At 40.1% G+C, this 24,488-nt stretch overlaps 1 protein-coding gene across 1 annotated transcript in view; it reads left to right on the top strand.

Moving 5' to 3' along the window:
• Positions 1–205: 205 nt before the first annotated feature.
• Positions 206–24,488, top strand: part of LOC120525952 (SAM pointed domain-containing Ets transcription factor) — a 48,688-nt gene continuing 24,405 nt past the window's right edge. The window contains exons 1-2 of the mRNA XM_039748685.1: positions 206–971; positions 20,421–20,787. Of these exons, the coding sequence (XP_039604619.1) occupies positions 20,424–20,787 (364 nt within the window). The 5' untranslated portion in view covers positions 206–971; positions 20,421–20,423. The remainder of the gene's footprint in view (positions 972–20,420; positions 20,788–24,488) is intronic.

Here is a 24,488-nt window from a genome sequence, read left to right on the forward strand (position 1 = left end):
TACGCCGACCCCTTCACCCTATTTCCCTAATATTTTATGTCCAGCTCAGTTTTGATATTTATAATTTAAACAACTTAGTGATGTGGTCCATTTAGGTAGGTGTTGTATATTATGGGGTGAGGGAGTGGATTGTGGTGTGGGATTATGCCTGGCTGTAAGTATTTTAGCTGGTCTTTGAAAAAAATAAGTAGGGGTTGCTTGAGAATTACAAATGAGGTTGGAGCTGCCCATGCGTGCTGTTTGCATTTTTATTTTGTTGTAACAGCTTGGCAGTGATCAAAGGGTTAAGCGAGACACGGTTTCATTTCTTCCTTGTAAAGTGGTGGGGGCTGAGACACAAGAGGCTTGGCTGGGATCTTTAAACACCTCCGGCTGAGATAAGCACACACTGTGTTTGCTCAGGTACAAAAGGAGTGCTTATAAGTATGGGTGGAAGTCAGTGCCGCAGATATTTCTTGCGGGCCTCTCTCCTCCAGAAGTCCGTGCACCTCCACGCCTGCTGACGGCTGCTGTTGCTGCTGCTGCTCACACAGGGACGGCTACTCCACTGGTTACTTCACTGATGCATCAAAGTTTGACAGAGGCTGGCTCTCCCTGGCACATCTACCCGAGGACTCCTTACCTGGTGCACAGGTGCGTGCCGCGGCATACACCCTGAAACCTGGGAAAAACACAACAATAGAAATCTCTTCAGTGCACAAAGGTGACAGCCTAATCTCTTACGGCATGCTGTTTTGAACTGTGCATCGCTACGAAAGAAAGAAGGAAATCCGAGAGGTAACTCCTCCGCGCTGCCCTGAAGGTAATTCCTTCAGACCTCCTATTCTGCGGCTGCTGATGGTGGAGCTGACTGGGCACATCTGCTGGAGCTCCACGTGCTCCCAACAATTCATAGTCTGCAGGGGGGGCGCAGGAACGCTTCTGTCACTACATCCCTCCAAGGACGCCAAGGAGATCCTGTCAGCGCTAAGGTAAGAAACAGCACCTCGATCTTCTGTGACGCTCCTGATGGGGTGGGGAGAAAGGCTCCGCTTGAGTAGCTTAACGAACGGGAAGAACGAGCAGGTGGAACATCAGAGTCAGCGTGCTGCCGTCAGGGTTCAAGTTCACTGGGAAGTAGGCTGCTGACTGAGCTGCGCCATATAGGAACGTAAGAAGCGGCGCTGAAGATTCAAGCAAAAGGCAGGTGTAAATAAGTCATTAATGAAGAAAATGAACAAGTCACATTCACAAGTTTTTGTCTGTAAGAGCTTATCTGCCTGACCACTGTCTATATACAGTATGTTGAAATTGATATCATATATATATAAAAAATCGTTTGTATCCATAAGTAGATATACAACACATACATCCTTCATTTCAGGTATGGCACCTGCTGTGCTCGGTGCTTCAACTACTCAAGATCCTCTATTGACAAAAATAAATAAATAAAACGACTGGAAAAATAAAGATTTTGGAAAATGAATTTACTTATTACTACAGCATTATCAAACATGCTGAATTTACGGGTTGTGGTATAGTTGTAACCTTGCGTGCAAGGCGGAAAACAGCCTTAGACAGGGTGTCTGTCCTTCGCGGGGTCCACTCACCCACCCGCACACCAGTAGGGGCATAACTGATGTGGCCAGTTAACCTAGCCCGTAAGTTTTGGAATGTGAGAGGATGACAAGATACAAGGAGAATGTAAAAACTTCAGACATAGGGAATTAAACCCTCGACATAGGATCTTTAAAGTGTCATCACTACCCACTGTGCCACCATGCCATCCAACGTACATAATCCTGCTTCACACACCTGTAGTCATTCAAACGTTTTTGGCAGTGCTGTTAGACCGGGCTTCTGTGGATCTCAGTCTTGCCTGCCATGAACTGGCAACCAGTACAGAGTTGGTTCCTGGTTGGAGCTTGCACGGAGCTTGTTCCCGCTGAAAAAATAAACAGTATGATCTATCTATCTATCTATCTATCTATCTATCTATCTATCTATCTATCTATCTATCTATACAGTAACTTGTATAACTGTTGTACGTGCGTGTCAATTTCAGTAACATACCTAGCAGAAGTTAAACAGCAAAAGCATCTTTTTGTAATTTACGTGAGATGCTATATAACATTAGAACTGAAAGCTTAAGACGTCCTGTCACCTATTGAACCGTTTTAAATTGAAGAGATAAACGTTAATAATTAACACTATTATCTTTCGTGTAATCACTAACTAATCATCGTACCACATCTGAGATTCTTGCGAAGTAAGCTAATTGACCACTGTTAACTCACTCGGTGCCCAGTGATGCCCATAGTGATGCCCACAGTTGTCTCCTTCCTTACACCCGATGCCCCAAGGATACTTTCACACATCCACGATCCTTGTTCATCCAGAAAATAAACGGAAGGATAGATGAATGAGAGGACGCCTTTAGTTAAGAAGCATACTATACATAGACCAAGTAACGACTTCTAGTAAAATCAAAGGCACGCGATATTTTAAGTTTCGCAATTATAGTAGTGCAGCAAATATCATTAATCCATCCGTACATTTTTTTAGCGTAAGTTTTAATCAAATGTAATGCGCATGTGGTTTGAGGTACCCATTTCTACTGTGACCTGTCACCTGGTTTTAAGGCGAAACTATTTTATTGTAACTCGTTTCATTTTATTTTGAGTCAGAAGGTGCAGACGGGTGACCTCAAGGGCTGTTAAAGAGTTCCAGTTCAGGACGGACGCCAGTCACGCGGTGCAGCAGTTCATTCAAAATTACTTCTTCTAAGGGAACGAACAGCCAAAGTTGGAAAGCTTTCGTTTTTCGTGTTTTCCCTCCGCTTGTTTTACTGAATGAGATTCTTTTTGATCGAGAGTAACTGATGTCAATTCTCCAGACTTTGACTTTTCCAAGAAGTAATCTAAACTGAATGCGCTATCCTGCCTTGTGTCTGATGCTGTATTGGCTCTCAGCTCAAAAAGGCTTTCAGGAGGTTTGAGTGTAAATGAGTTACACAAGACATTCTTCACTAGGCAGAGAGACAGGACAGTTACTACATGTAAAAATGATAGATAGATAGATAGATAGATAGATAGATAGATAGATAGATAGATAGATAGATAGATAGATAGATAGATAGATAGATAGATAGATAGATAGATAGATAGATAGATAGATAGATAGATAGATAGATAGATATGAAAGGAACAATATTAGATAGATAGATAGATAGATAGATAGATAGATAGATAGATAGATAGATAGATAGATAGATAGATAGATAGATTATATACATTTTTTATTAGCACATTCTTAAGGGTTATTTTTCTTATACTGTACCACACATTTTATAGGTGTGTTTGTTTTTCAGTTTCCAGTTTGATGAAAGATCAGATTACTTTTTATGTAACTATAAAATTACCCCAGTTTTTATGTACTTAAGCTTGCGGGTAACATGATTTCCTTATTATGTATATTCATATGAATTATTCATCATGAAGAATGTAAAAGCATGTAAAATTCAGGTATGTTTACAAGAAAAAATTGTAGGAACTCCTATATTCCTGCCATAACAAAATGTTTTTTTACAGTTTTAAGTGATATAAATAATAAGGACTTTTAAATTGGTGACATGTCTCTGTGAAGCAATTGTACTTTCCTCTCTGCTTCTTTTAGAGCATTCCGTGTCATGCAGTTTAATTTATGTGTCAAAAGAAGACATTTGCCTATCTTTCTTGAAAGTGCTTCCTGTTTAGTTTCTTTCATTATTGTTACTTCATTCAACTTATATGTAATGGGATGCCATGCCTCTAACAGCGTTAAACATTAGGAATGTTTGATGAATCTGTGCTGGTATCTAAAAGGTTGCCTGTTCAAATCCAGTTACTGCACTGTACAATGACTCAGAACCACAAAGCTTATGTGAAAAGACAATTCCCCCTTGAAGATTAACAAAGTATATCAAATATCAAAGTATATCAAATCAAAACTGTAAGTTATAATATTACTGAGGCAAAAAGAATAAATATTCATTCAGTGAGCTCCCCCTTACTAGACAAGTGCTAAGTGGGCCCACACACTCAGTGGTGTCTAGTACGGTACTTACTGCCATATACTTTCTCTTCACTGCACTTCCATTGTGCTCTTCTTTAACATTACCATTAATTGGTCCACATTAAATGAGCAACATTTATATATTTACAGAGAAGTCTTCAGCTAAGAGGAAAGATGAGGATAATTTTCAGATTCAAGTAGGTTTATTTAATTTTTAATTATATTTGCCATATATTTATGTTTGCTAGTCTGCTTTACTCCCATAAGACAATAAAATGTTGAAAGATGTCAAGCACACCAGTGTTGTGAATTAGTCTTTGATTCCCAACTGGCACACCTTTATGAGAGTGAAATAATAAAAATGAACCTTCCTACTCTTTAGAGACTTCTTCTACAGTATGCTCACCAACAACTGCACCCTATTTAGGCTTAAAAATACTGAAATTGCCCCCACCATCTTTCAAAAGGTTGGTGGTCTTCCATAAACTTGTTGTCAATTAAGGATCCTGCCCTGCTTACACAAGTTTGAGTTAATGGCAGCTGTTCTCCTTGTCAGTCATTCATTTATCAATCCACATTATGTCAATGAGGGTAACATAAAAAGAAAGAAAGGAAATCACCTAAGTGAAACATCAAAGAAATAATATTCAAAACACATTAACACAGTTCTGCATTCATAGTGCATGAACAAACACTAAAGGAGGGCGATTCCTAAGTGTAAGCATAAGTGAAAACAAGCACAGCCACAGGCCTTAGGAAGATGAGATCCTGACGGTAACTGCAAATTTGTTAGCAAGCCATAGTGCATAGTGATAGATAGATAGATAGATAGATAGATAGATAGATAGATAGATAGATAGATAAAAGGCGCTAGATAGATAGATAGATAGATAGGTAGGTAGATAGATAGATAGATAGATAGATAGATAGACAGATAGATAGATAGATAGATAGATAGATAGATAGATAGATAGATAGATAGATAGATAGATAGATAGATAGATAGATAGATAGATAGATAGATATTGTTTAGTCTCATCATGGTGCCGTATTGCACTTTCTCGCAGAGCATAGCACAAGCAGACCTTGTCACAGATGGCTAAGGCCAGGAATTCGGTATAATCAATACTTACTGGGAGACGTCCTTTTGTCACAGATTTGTTTATTTGTATCTGTGCTCAGCAACATGGCTTGACACACAACCTTTCGTCTTTGTCATGGGCTTTCAGTTGAGAGATGTGTGTTTTTTTGATAGCTGAAGAATGAGGAAAAACAAAAAAGTACCATAACATGCTCGGCCAGCTTATCTCATTCTTGTCTTTTGCTTAATGGTGGCATACATTAATGGAGCTGCTTTACTTTAAGAATATTCTTAGTGAAATGAGGAAATATCTGTCATTCACATACTGTACCTGCTGTAAAGGTTGGCCTCATTTGACTCTATCTGTAGTCTATAAGTAGACTATGATTAATGTTTCACTTAAACTCAAATTTCTAATTATCTGCATCAAGGAAATTGTTTCCTATGAAATAACTTAGCAGCTTTTACTCAGGCACTTAATCTTTAACAGGCTGCACTGAGGCATGCCATTTGGGGATTTTTCTGAGTCTTGCGTAGTAGACAGGAAGAACTTCAGAGTTGAGATTTTGTAGGTAATAGTTTAACGTGGTGCAGTATTTATAGTTGCAGACTCCCAGGTCCTGGGCTGGATTCCAGGTCTGTTTAAGCGGAGTTTGCAAGTTCTTCCTGTGTCTGTGATGATTTTTCTTGGGTAGTCCTGTTTTCCCCTCACATCCCAATGTCATGCATTGGGACATGGTGTGCAAGGAACACCATGTAACTCTAAATAAGTTCAGTTTGACTGCATGCATGATTGCAGCCTGCCTTGTCCCCAATGCTTCCAGAACAGAATTTTAATGCAATTAAATGTGTTTGTGTTGACCTTCATTCTCACACTTTAGATGTGTCTTGTGTCATGGGGCTCAAATAAAAAAGAAAAGACAACCAATTAGACACTTGAGCTGAAGAACTTGCTAAGATGGTTGCCTTACTTTCTCTGTTGGAAATATGGACCTCAGCTCCATTTCCATATGTCACAATCACCTGTCCATGTGAATATGTGAGTCGTTACTGCTTGATTTATAGGGAAACATCTTAGAAAATCTTTGGGGCACTGCCCAGGGAGCTGTTACCAGATAGAGCTTTGCTAGAAGCTAGTCAATGTGAAGTAGAACATGATTCAGATTTCTGGGTGCACTTTTGTTCTGAAAAGCTTTTTGGGCAAGTATTTTCTGAAGAGCACAAGCCATCACCCTACTTTCCTTTAGGCATTATGCAAAAGCCAGTCCTGGATGGGCATACGAATGCACAAGGCTATCAGAGCCTGCATTTCACACTGTGAGAAAAAACAGAGAGAAGCCATTGGGAAAACATGCAAACTCCACATAGATACTGACCGGTTTGAGAAATGAACCAATGCCTTTGGATCTGTGATGCTCACCACTGGGCCAGTATGCCATGTGGGCACCAGATACTGTACATACATATAAGATTCACTAACCCACTTAATCCAGTTCAGGATTTTAAGGGGTCCAGAACTCATCCCATCATTACTGTGTGCAAGGAACAGTGTAACATGGGTGGGCTGCCAGTCCATTACAGAGCACACTCACATGCATCGTCACATTGGGGCCAGTTTAGAATCACCAGTTTAATTAATATTCACGAAAATGCTCAAAGGAAAAGTCACACAGACACTGAGAGAACGTGTAGACTTCACACACACAGGGACCAGCTGTAGGATTCAAACCCAGGACACTGGATCCATGAAACAGCAGCACCATCTACTGCACTCATGCTGAGTAAAATGAAAAGGAAATTAAAGTTACCAATAAATGTGTCTCTTTGTCAGGGTTACAGAACAGTAAGCTTCCCTACACTTAACACTTAATAAATAAGTCATTTTAAGTTTTAGCATTTTACAGTGCATTTCATCTTACTTCTGAACATTTTACAAAGCAGATGAATCAAAAGTTCAGATTATTATTAATAATAATAATTCTTTAAATCTACTGTATATAGTGCTTTTCTTGCTACTCAAAACTCCACACAGGACAGACCCTGGATGTGAGCCCATGATCTCCTTACTGTGAGGCATGTCTTGATGGACTCAGAATTTAGGCAGGTTTCACACAGTATCACACTCAATGAGTACATTTGAGGGTCACTGGAGTCCAAATTAATCCCACCCTCATCAGACAAGAGGCACAGGCCCAGACGAGGCACCAAATCCATGAAGCCTATGAGTTCTAAACCAATGGTAATACCAATGAAACATGATTGCTTTCACCTCATTTCAGACAGCAGAACAGTTTTAGTGTACTGTGGGTGGGCTGCCAAAACAAAACCAAACCAACAAAACAGGACAAACTCTGGTATAATCCAGCATGAAATATACACGTATGAGTTTATAAGAAAAGGTATGAGTTTATCACTTAAGTGAACTCCATATGACCCCAAAATGTTACTCCTTGTGCAGTTACAGGCCACTCAACCAATGATAGGCCAATCTGCTGAGGGCTCTGCATCTGTATCTCAGTTCAGATATGGTGGCAGATGTACTCTTTAACCATCTCCTCTCCTCCACTCCTTCTTTCCATTACATCCAAAGATTCCTAACAGCTTTCTTCTGAAATGCACTGTAAATAAGTTACTGGTAGATGAATGGTTACATCTCATGGAAAGTGACAATGAGATCATGTACTGTGACATATTGGGTACTACAGATGACCTGCTTGATCTTCTTATTTCAGAAGCTATTTTAATGATGGACAGGTTTAATCTAATACAATCAAATAGTGTGGAACAAAACAGTGTGTATGTGAAGGAGCAATGATTAAAAAACGAGCCCATTATAATTAAAACTAAAATGTGTGATAAAGATGTTGAAATGCTGACTGAATTAGTTGACATTACTGTCAAGGGGGATAAGGGTCATCATCCTGGCTAATGTTTGTTAACTGAGCAACAAAATATTCCCTCTGTTACTAATATTTTAATGATGAATCATTTTGTCCCTTGAATGCTAGTGACTTTAACCAAGGGAACAAGCTTCGATCAGCATGTTCCTTTGTGGTCCCCTCAAGCTGGACCAACTCTGTTCAAATGTCAATGCCTGTAAATGTAAACCTGGGATACAACTGGATAGGTCTGACCATATCTTACTGCTACCTACAAGGCAGCAGCTCTCTTATTATCCAAGGTAGAAGTTCTTCTGTGTGGTTCAAGGGTTATTGTTTTATATATTTAGATTTTCCTTGAGCTTCTGTAAAGTTTTTATTCCTCTTAGGGGTAAATAAAGTCTATCTATCTATCTATCTATCTATCTATCTATCTATCTATCTATCTATCTATCTATCTATCTATCTATCTATCCATTATCCAATCTGCTATATCCTAACTACAGGGTCACGGGATGTGCTGGAGCCAATCCCAGCCAACACATGGCACAAGGCAGGAAGCAAACCCCGGGCAGGGTGCCAGCCCACCGCAGTATCTATCTATCTATCTATCTATCTATCTATCTATCTATCTATCTATCTATCTATCTATCTATCTATCTATCTATCTCTGGAAGCAGCAAGGTGCTACCATATTGACCTCAGACTTGAAGACCATAATGTACAGAAAAGCAGGTATTTGAAATGAAAACTAGAAACACCCTTAGGTTACTATTTAAGATATAATAGGGTTTAGTGTCATTTTAGGGTGTACTCATATTTGCTTTTTTTTCACATTTGTCCACATGTAACCCCCGAAAAGTCTACATTTTTTGACTAGTGTGATCACTCCATGCTGTGCCAACTGTTCCATGCCCTGGCCTGCTTGGAAGAGGTGGGTTGGGTTCAGGCACAGTTCAGTATGATTCAGGAACAGTGTGTTTGCTAAATGTGTTCAAGCACAGAACACGGGCATGATGTCAATGATGCAACGTCACTTCATTCGATACCATTTGAGTTAAAAAGAGGTTTTTATTCTAAACTTATAGATGAATGTGAATTGTAGTTGGCATTAAAAGCTGCAATTCCTCCCTTAACATCATTTGCCTCTGTAAAAATCTTCCCATACGCATAACACAGTTAACAGCAAAATGCTGCGCTGCACACTCGATAAATCTGTAAGAGAATAGAGCGTTATCCCCCCTACATGACTCCAAAAAAACACAAATAAGGAAAATCATTTTGACATGCATGCTGTCACTTGGATCTTGTTTTGGCTTTACATAAAGTCACATGATAATGATGAAAACGTACCCGGGCTGTGAACATTGATGCGCAATGTGAGTATAGGACAGCAGGGGAGTAGAGAAGGGGGACAATTGTACTCAGGCATGGTACAAATGGAACAAATGTGCCTAGTGTGAGTACACTCTTAATCTGTCCTGTGGGACTGGGCACAATCCTGGATGGCTGTCATCTGACTATAAATAGATGGATTATTTAATCCAGACCATCTGCAGGTGGTCCTCTGCATTACCCAAAATGTCAAAGCACCTGATATGTCCATGACGTGCCATGAGATGTAACATCCCATCTAACTTATTTACAGTGAATTGAAGTTGTTGGGAAGCCGACAAGCAGGGGCATTTAATTGCTGTAGGCCATTACACCCTTAGTGTGGCACACAGAGTGCCAATCTCACAGTTCTGTAGCTCTGGTAGTTTCTCCACAATTGGCCAAATGATGACCCCGTCAATCTTCTTCTGCCTGCCCACCCACACACCTCACGCAACCTGTGGGAAGCTTAAACTGTTACAAAATTAGCTTTTTAAGGAAGCCTTTTGTAAAGAGAGTGAATGTGTTCATTCCAGAGCAATGCAACACACAAAAGCAAGGGAGGCCGCATGAACGAGTCTTTCTGGTTCTGACTCACGAGTTACTTGGGCAATCACCTATTTCCATTTGGCATCACTGCTACGCCAGCTAGGTGTGACAGGTAGCTCTGGACAGCACAGCAGTTTTACACGTATCCGTATAGTTTTCCATTTCAATGCTACTGACCCCTGCTGGCAGAATAAATACCTACTGGGCAAATGTCAATCTCAAAGAAATCCAAACAGATAACAATTAAGTTAAGGAGGTTTCCTCCCTTGTACTTGACCTTCTTCATCTTTGGGGTCCAGAAATTTATAAGGGTGGTACATAAATTATTGTCAATATTATAAGGTTGAAAACAAAAAATAAGGTGTCGAAAAGGGGAAGCATGGGTGCAGAATAATGATGATCCTTCAGTGACTGTCACTCATGCCAATTGATGTTTGGGGTGATCAGTCGCTAAGGTCTGCGTCAGAAACACCCAGCTTTCACCACCAAAGCCACCCTTGGTTCTTCATGGAAGTGTAATCTTTCAAGTCCAGATGTAGTAGTATAAATAATGATTGTAGAGCAGCCATGATTAATTTAAAAATGAGTTTGTTCTTCTGCCAAGCTACCATTATGGACTTTGCTAAACGTTGGGCATCATCACCACATTACTCCCACATCTTGAAGGATGCTACTTTTTTATTTTTTCCCTTTAATTACGTGAACTTTAAACTGACCAATTGGCAAGTAAAGTAGCAGTGTGTCGTGTCACTGCACATAAGTCTTGCTACTCAGAGATAAGCCCAATTTGGGACTGGGACCATTGAAGAGCATAAATGACTTGGCAGGTCTTAAGAGGGTGACAGGAGTCAGTGTCTCACTAATTAATGGAGAGATTTGTAATAAAAAGCCTAACAGCTTAAAAAATAGCAATAGCTGACCAATAAAAGTCAAATAAATACAAGTGAACACCAAGGATGTAGTCTTCATGGTGAACTTTCAAATGATCTGAACATGAAGAAAAGCCAAATAATAAGAAAAGTCAAAAATAAAATAGAGCTAGAGAGTCAGGTTAATTAATCCCCAATAACTGAGCAAAGAGCCCTGTGGTAGGTTGGCGCCCTGCCCGGGATTTATTCCTGCCTTGTGCCCTGTGCTGGCTGGGATTGGCTCCAGCAGACCCCCGTGACCCTGTGTTAGGATATAGCGAGTTGGATAATGACTGACTGACTAACTGAGCAAAGAATGATGACCAGGGTTGAGCAGATGGGCAAAATAACGTCAGGAGTCTGCCACAAACTTACAGCAGAAAAGGGCTGTGCTGTACAGGAGAGAAGTAAACAGCTGACATCTGGAGAAATGGAAAGAGTGAGAGGAAGCAAGAAGGAAAGACCTGGATGGGTATGTGTGATGCTTCACCAGGACTCTATAGGGTATTAATGGTGAAACCATCTGACTTTTAGGTGGTGACATGTGAAGCTGTGCCACATCTTGTTAAAATGGATAGCTTGATGATTGCCTATGTGACATGGCTCTTGCAAGGCTGTGAATGGAGCATAGGTGTGGTGATCTCAAATGGCTGCCAGAGTGGCGTGGCTAGGAGTCACTATGTGTCACAATTTGTTTTTTTCTGATCCCATGCAGTCATTCTAGGTCAGTACTTGTGTTAACTGACCAAGTGCCATTGTGTGGTGGAAATTCCAAGCGATTATTAAGATGTGTGCAAATGATACTGCCATGCCCATGTTGGTAGTGATATCTGCTGCTCGTCACATGACCAGATGCCAGCATTATGTGTGACATTCATTCTTTTCTCTTTATTTAAGAAGGCAGAGCACAGTGTGCAGCATCCAAGCTTTTGGATAAAAAAAACTCTTTGGTAAAAGATCGCCATCTTAGTATATTTAAGGAAAGAGAAATTCATCTGTGGTTTAAATATCTACCAAGCCATCTTAGACTTGATTTTTGATTAACATTTTATTTTATGGCTTATTTTAACTTTTTGGCTCAGACTCTTGCTTGATTAAATGACTATTCTCTTGCTAAGCCCTTTGATATTTGTCTCCCAGTCCTTGTACTTCTCATAGGCCATTTTTCTACCCGTTGGCTTCAATACTAAAGGTAACTTAGTATCAAAGACTAGCTGAGTGTGGAATCATGCGACTGGAGGTTGCAGGTACTATTGGTATCTCACTAGTTTTCTGGGATTTTCAAGATTCAGTCTGCTGGGCTGGGATTAAGGGAAGTGGGAGGTGAGGAAGTGAGTGAGTGCTTCGTATAGAACATAAAACTGGGCAGGTGGGCTAGCCACCCTGTCACACTAAAGAGGTGAAATCCCCGTAGTCGATGCACTCCACTGGGATAGCTAGGATTTTGTTTTGAATAAGTTTATTTGCACTTTGTTTTACTCCCTATGGTTATCCCCCTCTGGCATAGTGTGATTTGAACAAGCACGCCATCTTTTGGTTGTTCTGGCCCTTTACTGTTATTTTGGCTACTAGGAAGCTGCAGGGGTGCTCTATGCTAGCCTGCTGTTATGTACTGGTCAGACTGAACTGCATCCTTCCGAAAAGGCCCAGGGAACTGTTGGTTCCACATGTTCAGAGCCAAGAGATGCTACTCATTTCAGACAGGGGCTTGTTTAAACTGTTAAGCCAGTGGAGTGTGTCCATCTGTCTGACGCTGTCCCTCCCCCAGCTCCCCCACCCTTTGCTTTCAGTGTTTGCCATATTCAACATCTCCATGCAAGCTGTTGCTACTGCTGGGCTGAGTGAAACCAGCAGGTTAGCTGCAATTACAAAAAGGGGTTTAATCTCATTGGCCGTAGACGTGGGGAAAGGAATAATCCGGGGAAATGGGATGCTCTTCTTAGCCGTCAAGATGAAAGAAAGGATTTGATTTGGAACTCAAAAGGCAATGTTAAAAGATCAGACAAAGTCTTTATAGACGATAACTTCATTTCCTCCCTGGGGCTACTCTTGGGTGGCTTTGCACACTTCACTTCCATGGAAACTGGGAGTAGTGATGGATTTTTCTTAATCGTTTCTTAGAGTGTTTTTAGTTTTAATATACTATTTGCCAAAGTTTTTAAATAGAAAAGGCAAATCATATAGATTTTTATAGAATGATAATGAGTCATGTTATCTATAGACAACATTCAAAGTTAAAGGCACCTCAAGGCCATTTTTCCCCTCCTTTCTCCATATGTTGTAGTTGAGAGAAACTGGTTGAGCTGTCTCTGGTCTTCCTATTTTCATGGATCAGTCCAGCAGAAGTGTCCATGGGAGGAGGTTTCTTTCCTTTATGCTATGCAACTGGGTGGCTTAATGGCAAAGTAGGCAACCCTGCTACCTTAGGAAACTTGAGGCAAATTTTGGCCTGGTCACTCTCTGTCCATAGTTTGAAAATTCTCTCAAAACCAGATTTCTGTCCAGATCCCAAAGACACAGACGTTATTTTAATTTAAAACTATCTATTGGCTGTATGTGTGAGCGAGTCCTATGATGGGATAGCTCCCCATCCAGTCTTGATGCATTCTGTGGGTCTTTTGCTGCCAGAAAGGATTCTGGCCATTTATGAGGGCTTGAACTGCAATGAATGAGTTTGATATTGGATGGCTGGGTTTCCTTATAATCAGGAGGGCGGTGTGTTGTCCCTCCATTACATGAGCTAGTTAAGTATGACCTAGTTGTCTTTCAATCATTCACATAGCTGAGCTCAAAAATTTCAGTGCAGAAGAACCAGAAGGCACTTTTGATGTTGGACAGGCATGTTGCATGGCATCTGGGCAGACATATCCAATTGGCTGACCGTGCTGGAGCTCCAGTACAGAACAATAGAGCATTTGTCTACATATCATGTTAACTGCTTATGCACAGGTAGACATTCCACCATCTTCAAATGACACCCTTGAGGTTAACAGTCCAGGCCCTTTGCCACTGGGCTTCATCACAGAGAATCAGAACAATTTCCCCAACCCTCCAGACCTACAAGTGCTCTGCTAATGTGTCCCATAACCCTGGCTGAATTGAGTTTATACATTTTCCAGCCTTTCCCAGTTGAAGAAACGTGTATGCAGACCACTCAGGGTTCCACTTCATGGATCTAAAGCTGACTGAAGAGAGTTCCTCGACCTTCATGGCAATTGTTCAGATCTTCTTAGTTTCTGCTTTCATCAACATCCACTTCTGACTGAATACTTTTTTTTGTGTTTACCACTTAGTAGAAGACCTTGAAATTCCCTAAAAGTATTACGGAGACTTTTCTTTTAAGGTCTGAATTCCTAAATTTCATAAGCTCCCCTGATTGCAGTCCATGGATTGCTTTTCCAGTTAAAAAAAAAAAAGTTTTGACTGCTTCATTTGGTAAGTCATGAAAAGAAATAAAAGTAAATCTCTCTTTTGAAGTCCAGGAGACGTTCAAATCAAACGTCACTCTTGTCACGTCTTGTTTTTCAAAGTTTCAAAGTCACATTTGAACGGTTTTATTGAACCCTCCAGCACCCTCCAGTCTGTGTGACAGCTGGCCCGGACTAATAAAATGTTTGATTTGAATGGCCGATGCTTCATTTCAAGAGGAAAAAGTTGGGAGGCAAGCGTTCTGTCGCCCGGTGTCCTCTTTCCATTGATGGGTGCTGACCCACAAATAAAAGAAATGCTAAATCCGTTTAGTCAGGAGCTCCCACCGCTTTCCTAAAGGCATGTTTCGTTCAGCTTGGCTTTAAAAGCTTATTGAAGTTTGTTTGAAATGGCTGAGAAGTTTAGGATGCAGGAAGGAGAATATAATTCAGTAGAAAAACAAGTTTCCTTACTGTCAATGGATGTTCTCCAGGGTTCATAGCCTTCAAAGTAGTCCTCAGGGGCTCCAAGGTTGAATTACATGTAAAAAATGAATTGCATTTCCTTGTCAAATCTAAGAAAAGTAATGAATGGGCAAAGTGGGTTGGCAGTTGGTACATAACAGAATTTATTTATTTTCCCTTATGACGCATTCTGCTGTAGGGCAGTAGGAAGTCTGACCAGGTGTAACGCAGGTCACATTGCAGTGCACACTCCCTACTAGACTACTTTAGTGACACAACATCAGGTAATATCTTTGAAGTGTGGAAGAAAAATCCTCACATTTGTGGGGAGAATGTTTAAATTCTACATTGACAGCATCAAGGCCTTGAGTTGAATCTGAGCTCTGAGATATGCCATCCCTACCTAACACTGCTGAGGACTGAACCCATGACCATACGCTTTACAGTCCAGTACCTTACCTCCTTAGGCTTGCCAGGTAAGTTACTCCATTTAAGATAGACGTCCACTTGCTCTGGAAACAATTTACCTCCCACATCCTGAAGATGCGCATGTGTGAAGTTAATAGATGCCTGAATAAGCAACAGCAATTCTGCCTAGTAATGTACTGGCGGCCAATCTGGTGTTGATCCCCATATTGCACCCACAAAGAAAAATTGTAAATAATTAAATAATCAATTCATTTTCTTAGCCTTGTTGACATTTGTAGGTTGCAAGTAGCCAATGTTTAGCTTAGCAGCATCAAGTGCAGGGTGGGGAATAACCCTGGATGATGTGCCAGTCCACTGAAGGAAACACCCTCTACTGGGCTAGCCATTGTAATAAAGTTGAGTAAATAGGGATAAATGAACCTGCGCACATGGAGAACAAGCACACCCCACACCGACAGCACCCATAGTGAATTTAAACCTAAGATTCTAGAGCTCAACACTTGAAGCCACCTTGAAGCTCCCAAAAACAAAGTTGTAAGCTTGAAGTGAATTGAATGTCACTCCTCAGAGGTCGCTTGTAAGCTGTGAGTAGCTGTTGAACAGACAATGTCTAGGTTTGCCTCATAAACTTCTCTCTAACTGTTCACTGCAGACCTGCAGCAATCGCTTCGTTTCTTTCCCCTAAATCAATCAATCAACATTTATTTATATAGCACATATTCATACAAAAAAATGTAGCTCAAAGTGCTTTACAAAATGAATAGAAAAATAGAAGACACAATAAAAAATAAACATAAGTCAACATTAATTAACATAGAATAAGTAATAATAAATAATAAATAAAAAATAAATGCATATGTTGAGTGACGTTTTGAAAATGCTGCCCACCCTCAATCCATGTGCTGCTGCTTTTCAGACTTAGCGTAGTAAGGCACTCGATCCACTGACAGTTTATGAACTGACTCAGTAGGCAAGACGCATTGCATGCCTTGAAACGACAAGAAGGCAAAATCAAATTGGCCTTTAGGGCTTCTAAGGCAATTATCATGTCTGTCTTTATAAACGTCTTTTGTTTCATTGCCTGTCTGTCTTAAGCCATCAATGACATTATTATATGAAGCGCTGTTTAACATAAGAGTGCATGAGTGTGAAGGAAACAATTATTCTTTAGACAAGCAGCTTAAAGGCCTCTCATTGCTTTATGATACAAACAAAATATTTGTTAAGGTGAGGTAGAAATGGTGTCATTGACGATGTGTAGATCTTATTAACTTCCCGCCAAAGTGTTATGGTCCTGTTACTCTGCAGTGAGTGGCTGACAGACACTGCCCGCCTATTCCAACATGTCATTGATGCAGATAAGCCGAAACACAGCCTATGTTTAACACAACAGTAAATGGCTAATTGATGCATTATGGGTAGAACCTCCTCAAAAGTGTTGTCATTGAGATGTGTGGGTCTTACTAAGACTGAACAAAGTGTTTCTTACGGCCCCCCTGCACTGCACAAAGTGTCTAATAGATGCATGGTGGGTAGGATGTTCCAGAGAGCGGTGTCACTGCGCTGTGTAGGTCTTTTTAAGGCTCGATTAAGTGTTTGTTATGGTCCTTTTACACTGCAGTAAGTGACTAACAGACACACTATAGACAGTGATGGGGTGTCACCAGTATAAAAATCACTCAAAAGGCTTTGTTAAGGCCCTGTTACATAGCAGCAACTGACTATCTGAGGCACATGAACTCTTTCTCCAGTCTGGCCCTGACCTCAAGTCAGTGCTTATGTAAAAGGGATTCCTTTCTAGGGTGGCTGGAATCCCATTTATGAATAAGAAGACTGGACGGAGGCCGATTTCTGCTGGAAAGGCTCTGTAATGTCAGCAGCTGCATAGTGAGGCTAAACAAAAGCAAGAACAATCTTGCTTCCTCTTACATATCCTCCCTATTCTTGACCTGCTTAACTTTATAGACTATTTTTTACACATTACAATATAACAGGTTAGTCGACATTGCATGTCTGATTGTCAATACTTTTATCAGTTTAACAAAACAAGACTTTAAATAACAAAAGTAACCTTACACTTAGACTGCTAATGGATGCATCCTGTTACAATGTGAGCCTGTTACAGTACAGTAATGGCATAGCCACCCACAGGTTAATGTATTGGCACTATTGGTGTGTTTAATATTTTTTGAACTGTAAGTATGAATGAACACTGGGGTTCGAATGGGCAATGAATCTAATGATTCAATATTATCTTATTTGGCAGAGTCGGTCAAGAGATGTTGAAAATGATTGAATTATATGAGTACCTAATAAATGTTTTAGATGGTGGCATCCATGCAGTCATCCAGCCTGTGTTGTTGGCTCTTTGTCAATCTTTGGAAAATCCTCGGGATTTTCAAAACACTCAGCTGCACAACTGGTCCCAGATTCCTGCTGGCTTTTCTGTCAAATAGCACTTCCTCATTAATGCTCCACCAGTGTCCTCAAAGATGAACTATTAAACCAATGGGTTTGTGCTAAATCACATTAATCGATATCTTGGTGAACTTTACAAATTTAGACTAGAACCCACAGAACCACTTTCACTCAAGGCTGAAGACATTTACTTCCCTGAGCCTGTCATGGCAGACCCTGCTCTGTGTTTCCCTCTGCACACCTTCAAGTGCTTTTGTGTCTTATTGTAGCATACTGACCAGAACTGTACATGGTAAGATACACACCTGCCATTAGAGTGCCTGACCATTATGTTCTATCCCATGAATAAAAAAGGTTGAACAATACTGGCTAGCAGGTGGCACAGTGGCGCAGTGGGTAGCGCTACTGCCTTGCAGTTAGGAGACCCGGCTTCACTTCCTGGGTCTTCCCTGCATGGATTTCCTCCGGGTACTCCGGTTTCCTTCCATAGTCCAAAGACATGCAGGTTAGGTGCATTGGCAAATCTAAACTGTCCCTGGTGTGTGTGTGCCCTGAGGTGGGCTGGCACCCTGCCCAGGGTTTGTTTCCTGCTTTGTGCCCTGTGTTGGCTGGGATTGGCTCCAGCAGACCCCCGTGACCCTGTAGTTAGGATATAGCAGGTTGGATAATGGATGGATGGAATATTGGCTAATGCTTTACTCTATTTGGTTTTTTTTTTCCATAATTTGAAATGTGTTGAATTAATTTCTAAATGAATAAAGCCTTCATCATCTGAAATCTTCAAGGACTTCTGTGAATTGAATTTAGAGTGTGCTGATCCTTTTTAGAATGGTAACAATGTTGTCTTTTATTCTCAGAGCTGTGCTTGAATTCATTCAAGTAGGCCATACTACTCGACGCTCATCCACAGGTTTGCATTAATATAATTCTTAGGGGATCCAAAAAATCTTAACCTCATTTCAGTTCTAATTTCCTTCAGAACACGGCATGACTGTTTTATAGAACTGCATATGTGTCGAACAATCTTAAACTGCATTAAAGATGTATGAACATGTATGTATAAAGGTGTGCACAGGATAACTAAAAGCAACCTCAAACATGATAAGAAGAAATGATAAACATGGGTGGTTAACTCTAGAGACTTGGGTTCCATTTCCAGCCTGTTTACTTGCCTATGTGGATTTTGCATGTTCTCCTTGGATTGCAGTGGGCTTTCTCAAGTATTGCATTCTCCTCCAATATTGATAGGTAAAATTGGCCTTGTGTGAGTGAGTTTGCATGTGAGCTACTGATTTACCAAAACACCCTTATTATCATCTCCAAATGCCAATAACATGTACTTTTGTTGTGTGTAGAATTGATTATTGCCATGTTCCTCATTGAGGCTGGACTACCTAAAAATGTACAGATTGTCTAGAACTGACCTGCATTACTATTGACAAGGTTAAATGAAAGGCAGCATATAACTCCTTCTTTACTGAAATTGCTATAGTTTCCCAAGAATTTTAAAATGGATTGTTCAGTCATTTTTTTTACTTTTTAAGGCTCAGTATGGTTTAGTGTCTACATAATTCTAGAATCGTTAACCGAGTTTTAATCAAAACACAAATTCCCACAATACCATTTTAAACACATAGGAGAGGCTGGTTTTACTATTTATACTCCTACACTGAGGACTGCATTGCCTCAGAAGCTACAAGATTCCCCTACTCTTAGTATTATTTAAGCTGTTTTTTTTTTTGTTTTGATCTGTTACATCATCGTTATTTGTTTCCATTTGTATTATGATGCATATATGTACAATATGTGGAAACTATTCACATAAAGTTATTATTATTATTACATCCATAGTCGAATCTTGCCAGGAATTAACAATCCATTTCACCAAAAACCACAATGAGAAAGGGAATGAGTCAGCACCTTAAGCAATTTAAGACAATTTCCATTAAAACTCAACAGCCATGATTGATGTCATTACCTGAATTTCCTGGAATTTGAGATTCTAATTATAAAGATCACACAGTGTAGTGTTCACTAGCCCAAGTCCACTCATGCACCATCAAGCTCCCTGATTGGAAGATGGTTGAAAACATTAACCAATTAGAGTGCAGGACCAGGAATTGAAGACGGCCAATGCCAAACAGTGAACAACACCTGATTTGGGTTCTGCATCATGCAAATATTAAGAAGGGTGATCAGATTGTCTAATTCAATGCTTCCATATTTTTAATTCCTTACCTCCATTTCTGTAATGTTGGTATTAAAACAGTGGTGGCTCTGAGGCTAAGGATCTGTGCTGGTATCTTGAAAGTTGCTGGTTTGAATCCCCATTACTGCCAAAAGGGATCCTACTCTGCTGGGTTCTTCAGCAAAGCCCTTAACCTGTAATTTCTCCAGAGGTGTTGTACAATGGCTGACCCTGTGCTCTGACGCCAAGGGATATGCAAAAACTAACAAAGTCCTAATACAAGAAATGGTACAAGGTGAAATAAAGAAGAAAAAAATTAAGTTGTTAATTTCCTCTAAATATTCAAACACTTTGAAATTCTCCTTCTTCACTTTCTGAGAGTTGTTTTGAACACTGGAATATTAGTTTAGTTTAAATTTTCTCATTTTCTTGTTTTAACTAGGACAGTCCTGTCTCATGAAGTAAACAATAAAGTTCCTATTTTTTTACCTTCATTTCTAACTAAAGCGCAAATTGTCCTCAAAAGTATTTCAATCGGTTTTCATGTATAAATTTAAACATGATTTGAAATCATTTTTAAGCCCAGTGACTTAATAGGTAGCCATTTCTTTGTTGATGATGTATATATAGCACATCTACTGCACACACACATTAAAGTTAATCTGCATCTCTTCATCTCCTTTTTTGCAGAGCATGGGCACCCTGGAGAGCAGCAGTGCCCTGCACCCAAGTCGGAACAGCCTGCCGCAGAGCTCACTGACCTTGCTTGAGAAACAAGATGGGGCAGCCTGGGAGTTGGCGGACAGTAGTGGCGCAGCTGAACCTTCTTGCTACGATGTGCTTTACAGTGAAGACCCTCATGGCTGGCTTCTCCGTGTGGCACCCCCCAGCAAGGAGCCTGATCAGTGTCCTGTCATTGACAGCCAAGGACTGTGCCTCAGCCCGGAGCTGGACTGCCAGATTGAGGAACGCTCTTTGGAGCAGGTGCAGAGCCTGGTTGTGGGCGAGGTGCTCAAGGACATCGAAACGGCATGCAAGCTGCTAAACATCATGCCAGGTCAGCCAGATTAAGATTTTAAGATAATTCTTCAGTCCTTCTTCATGATCAGAAGCATAAATTATTATTTATGTTGTCATTCTCAAAACCAGATGTATTAAGGATGATGTTCTGCCATAGTTTAGCAAACATCCATTCATCCCTAAACAGTCTTGGCGGCATTGTAGAAAATAACCCACATGGGCACATTTAGTCATATTGGGTCAATCTGGAGTCTCCAGACATACATGTCTTTGTGTTGGCAGAAAGGCTGGCAAAGAACCTCAGTGTCTCCATAAGAGACACAATAAATAGATTGAGCGCTGTTAGTATTGTGCCAGTTGATTATTACTTGAGCTCTAAATTGCTTTACATTGGACACCTAATGCTGATGCACTCAACAATTTTTTACAATTAACTTAGGTCAAGCTAGTATAGAATTCATCAATCTGTCTTTCAAAGAACCTTCCTTGGAGAAGAGGTGAACCAAATTGAAATGTTTCATGTCAGAGCTGTATTTGTGATTAGAATGATGGATTCCTGGCCTAATTTATTATTATTATCATTAGATTAGTAGTAGGACATCTAAAATTAAACGTCTTTGTGGTGTCTCAGTTAGGTGAGCTGTCGTTATATCTCATCCATATACTTCTGAAGTGACAGAAGTGTGTCTGCTTCAACAATGACTATGTAAAATACTCTACCATTTGTCTTGAACTACTCATAGAAAAGAAATCTATTTATATTCTTTAGCTAGATATTGATTAGTTCTGCTGCTTCAGGTTCAAGAGATCTCTGTCCATATTTATCAAGCATCTTAGAATTAGTCCTAGGAATTGCGCCAAATGTCTGACTAGGATAAGAATATGTCCTACTTCTGAGTAATACGAAGAAGATACAAAGCGTCCCACTCCCACTTCCAGATCAGAGTAGGTGGTTACGTTTGAGAATGAATGACATTACAATTTTATGGCACCCCTTACTGCAAAACTGGCACTCGTGATGACATTTTATAGTTTTCTGATACTAAGGCTAGGACTTTATCACAAAGATAAAAATATTGAAAGTAGTAGTAGGAGAAGGAGGAGAAGAAGAAGAACATAATGAGGTAAGATATTGCACTAAGCTGCACGTAATTGTTGGGAATTCACAACATAGATCATTATACTGTAATGACCATCGAGATGGAAAGACCAAGGCACACACTTAAATTCAAGTAAAGCTCAATAATGGGCACATTTATTTAACAATGGATGATTCACAGTTGTGCTTTCAGAAGAGTCATGTTCCTGCTGTTATGGCTACTTGAAATGCCTCACAAAGTGATAGTTACTGAAATCAGCCATGGCTATAAGTTGTGTTCCCGATCATCATGTCCCTGTCTGTGATCGCCCCTTAACTTCTGCAAGACTCTTTTTATCTAACATCCTCAGCCTGACTTCTTGAACCTATCCGGGCTTGTAAAGAGTAAAGTGAATATTTCAGGATTTCTTGGAATGCTGAGCTCAGTGTACCTGTGTGACATTTCACTGTCAGTTACCCATCCAGCCCACTTATCGTCAGGGTAGTATGCTTGTTATGACAATACAGTTTGTGTCCATGTCCACCTCTGTGTTGATACTGTGATACTGCTTGTGATTCACATATGATTGGAGCAATGATCTTAAAATACATGCCAATTTGGATAAATATGGTTTGCTTTAGTATTATATTAAATTACATCCCAATGGTTTATGCAATATCTAATATACCCTGCAATTGACAGGTGCACCTTAAGTTTCCAACTACTGCAACCATGAACTGTATTCAACAGAGTGATAAAAAAATAGGCAGCTGACAGAAAAAGGTTTGGGGATGGGTACTCCATATACTGAAGAATCAGAAAATAAAGAAAACACATCTTTACAAGGCAGAGTTCAATACCAAACTAACTAACAGGCTGAGTTTGGGCTATAAATATAGTGGAATAGATGAAGAAGTGGAGTCAGGGAGGCCGGAACAGGAACTGATATGACAGGTAAATGAGTTCTGGGTATCGGAAGTGACATTGTCAAAAGATGCCTGAAATGACGTCATCAGTGGGTGGACCGGTGGTGATGTTACTGAGAAGTACAGTCTTCAGCTGGTCTGCAGAGAGACAACAGGAGAAAGGATCAGATGACAGTGCCAACTTCCTGGTCTGGTTGAGAAATAACATTATTTGTGTCTGTAAACTGTCTCTAATGTGCACGTATGTAACAGCAGGTATAACAATAGTAAATGCCTAAAAACGTTTTGTGTTGGGGAGGAAAAACTCTTTCATTGTAGGCATGATGTTGTTAGTTGATACTTCTTCTGCTGTTGCTCTTCTTTTGGCTGCTCCCATTAGGGATTGCCACAGCAGATCATCTTTTTCCATATCTTCCTGTCCTCTGCATCTTGCTCTGTTACACCCATCACCTTCATGTCATCTCTCACCACATCCAATAACCTTATCTTAGATCTTCCTCTTTTCCTTTTCCCTGGCAGCTCTATCCTTAACATTCTTCTCCCAATATACCCAGCATCTCTCCTCTGCACATGTCCAAACCAATGCAATCTCACCTGCAGGGGTGTGTGCTAGTCTTCCTTTTAGCAATAGGCTCCTTGAGATCCATACAGGATGATGGGTAGATGTAGTCTTCCCTTTAATATTCCCAGGCTCCAGAAAGTACAGAGTCATTGTTCCTCTTCCAGGAAGTAGAGAAGGAAGTAGACAGACGTGATCACCTGCCAATCCCTTCCCCTGTGTTAACTTCAAGTCCAACTTGATGGTCACTTTTGTGACATTTGATAAAGAATCATGATGGCTTTGCTTTGTTTTCATGATTTTAAGCACTTACCCAACTGGAGCTCATTCCTACGTTTTACCAAGTGCTTGCATTAAAGTTGCAGTAAGTGGGTGAGAAGATGGACATATTCCTTTTAAAGCTGGGTATCTACTAGGCTGCAGGACTAGGTCATACCTTCTCATGTCTCATAACAACTTTCAGTATAGATTTGTCAGTTAAGCAGAACTGCAGATTAATGGCCCACTGATGCCATTGCCTGTTACACTTTACACAGAATTGCCATTTATTTAATTAAGGTTTCTTGAAGTGACCATCCATTTTATATCCATATATAATTGTTCTGTACACTCTGTGAGTTGATGGTAATCATACAATATATCAAGAAAACAGAAATTCTGGTCTTGGAGTCACGCCACTCTTCTTTCTTGTCACATCTTATGCTTTATGGTCCACCTTTAAACATAATGAATCCAACATCAGTGCTCACATAACAGACACAGCAGCAAAGCCCATAAAGTGTAAGAGATGGAAGTAGCTGGGGTGGGGTAGGGTTGGGTTTAGGATTCCTCAAAAATGAATAAGACTTTAAAACATATTATAAACAAATACTGCACATTTAAGCCACCTTCATTCAATTTTTTTGTGTAGTAAATCACATTGTCATAGGCAGCGAAATCTTTCTTTATGATAAGCATTAAATAATGTCAGGTCAGAAATGATTTAATGCAACAAGAAATGTCTTGAGAGAAATGATTCAGGCTTTTGGATTTTTGTAATTTTATGTCTGCAGCATCATTTTCCTATAATCAATGTTTAGAGTCATTTCACTAAAAAATGGAAAATGTATTTAGCAAACTGTTGGTTACAACAGAATGAGTTTATTCAAGGCGATCAATATGGTTCAGATGTTTT

This window comes from Polypterus senegalus, chromosome 3, assembly GCF_016835505.1.
Source record: "Polypterus senegalus isolate Bchr_013 chromosome 3, ASM1683550v1, whole genome shotgun sequence".
Lineage (NCBI taxonomy): Eukaryota > Metazoa > Chordata > Cladistia > Polypteriformes > Polypteridae > Polypterus > Polypterus senegalus.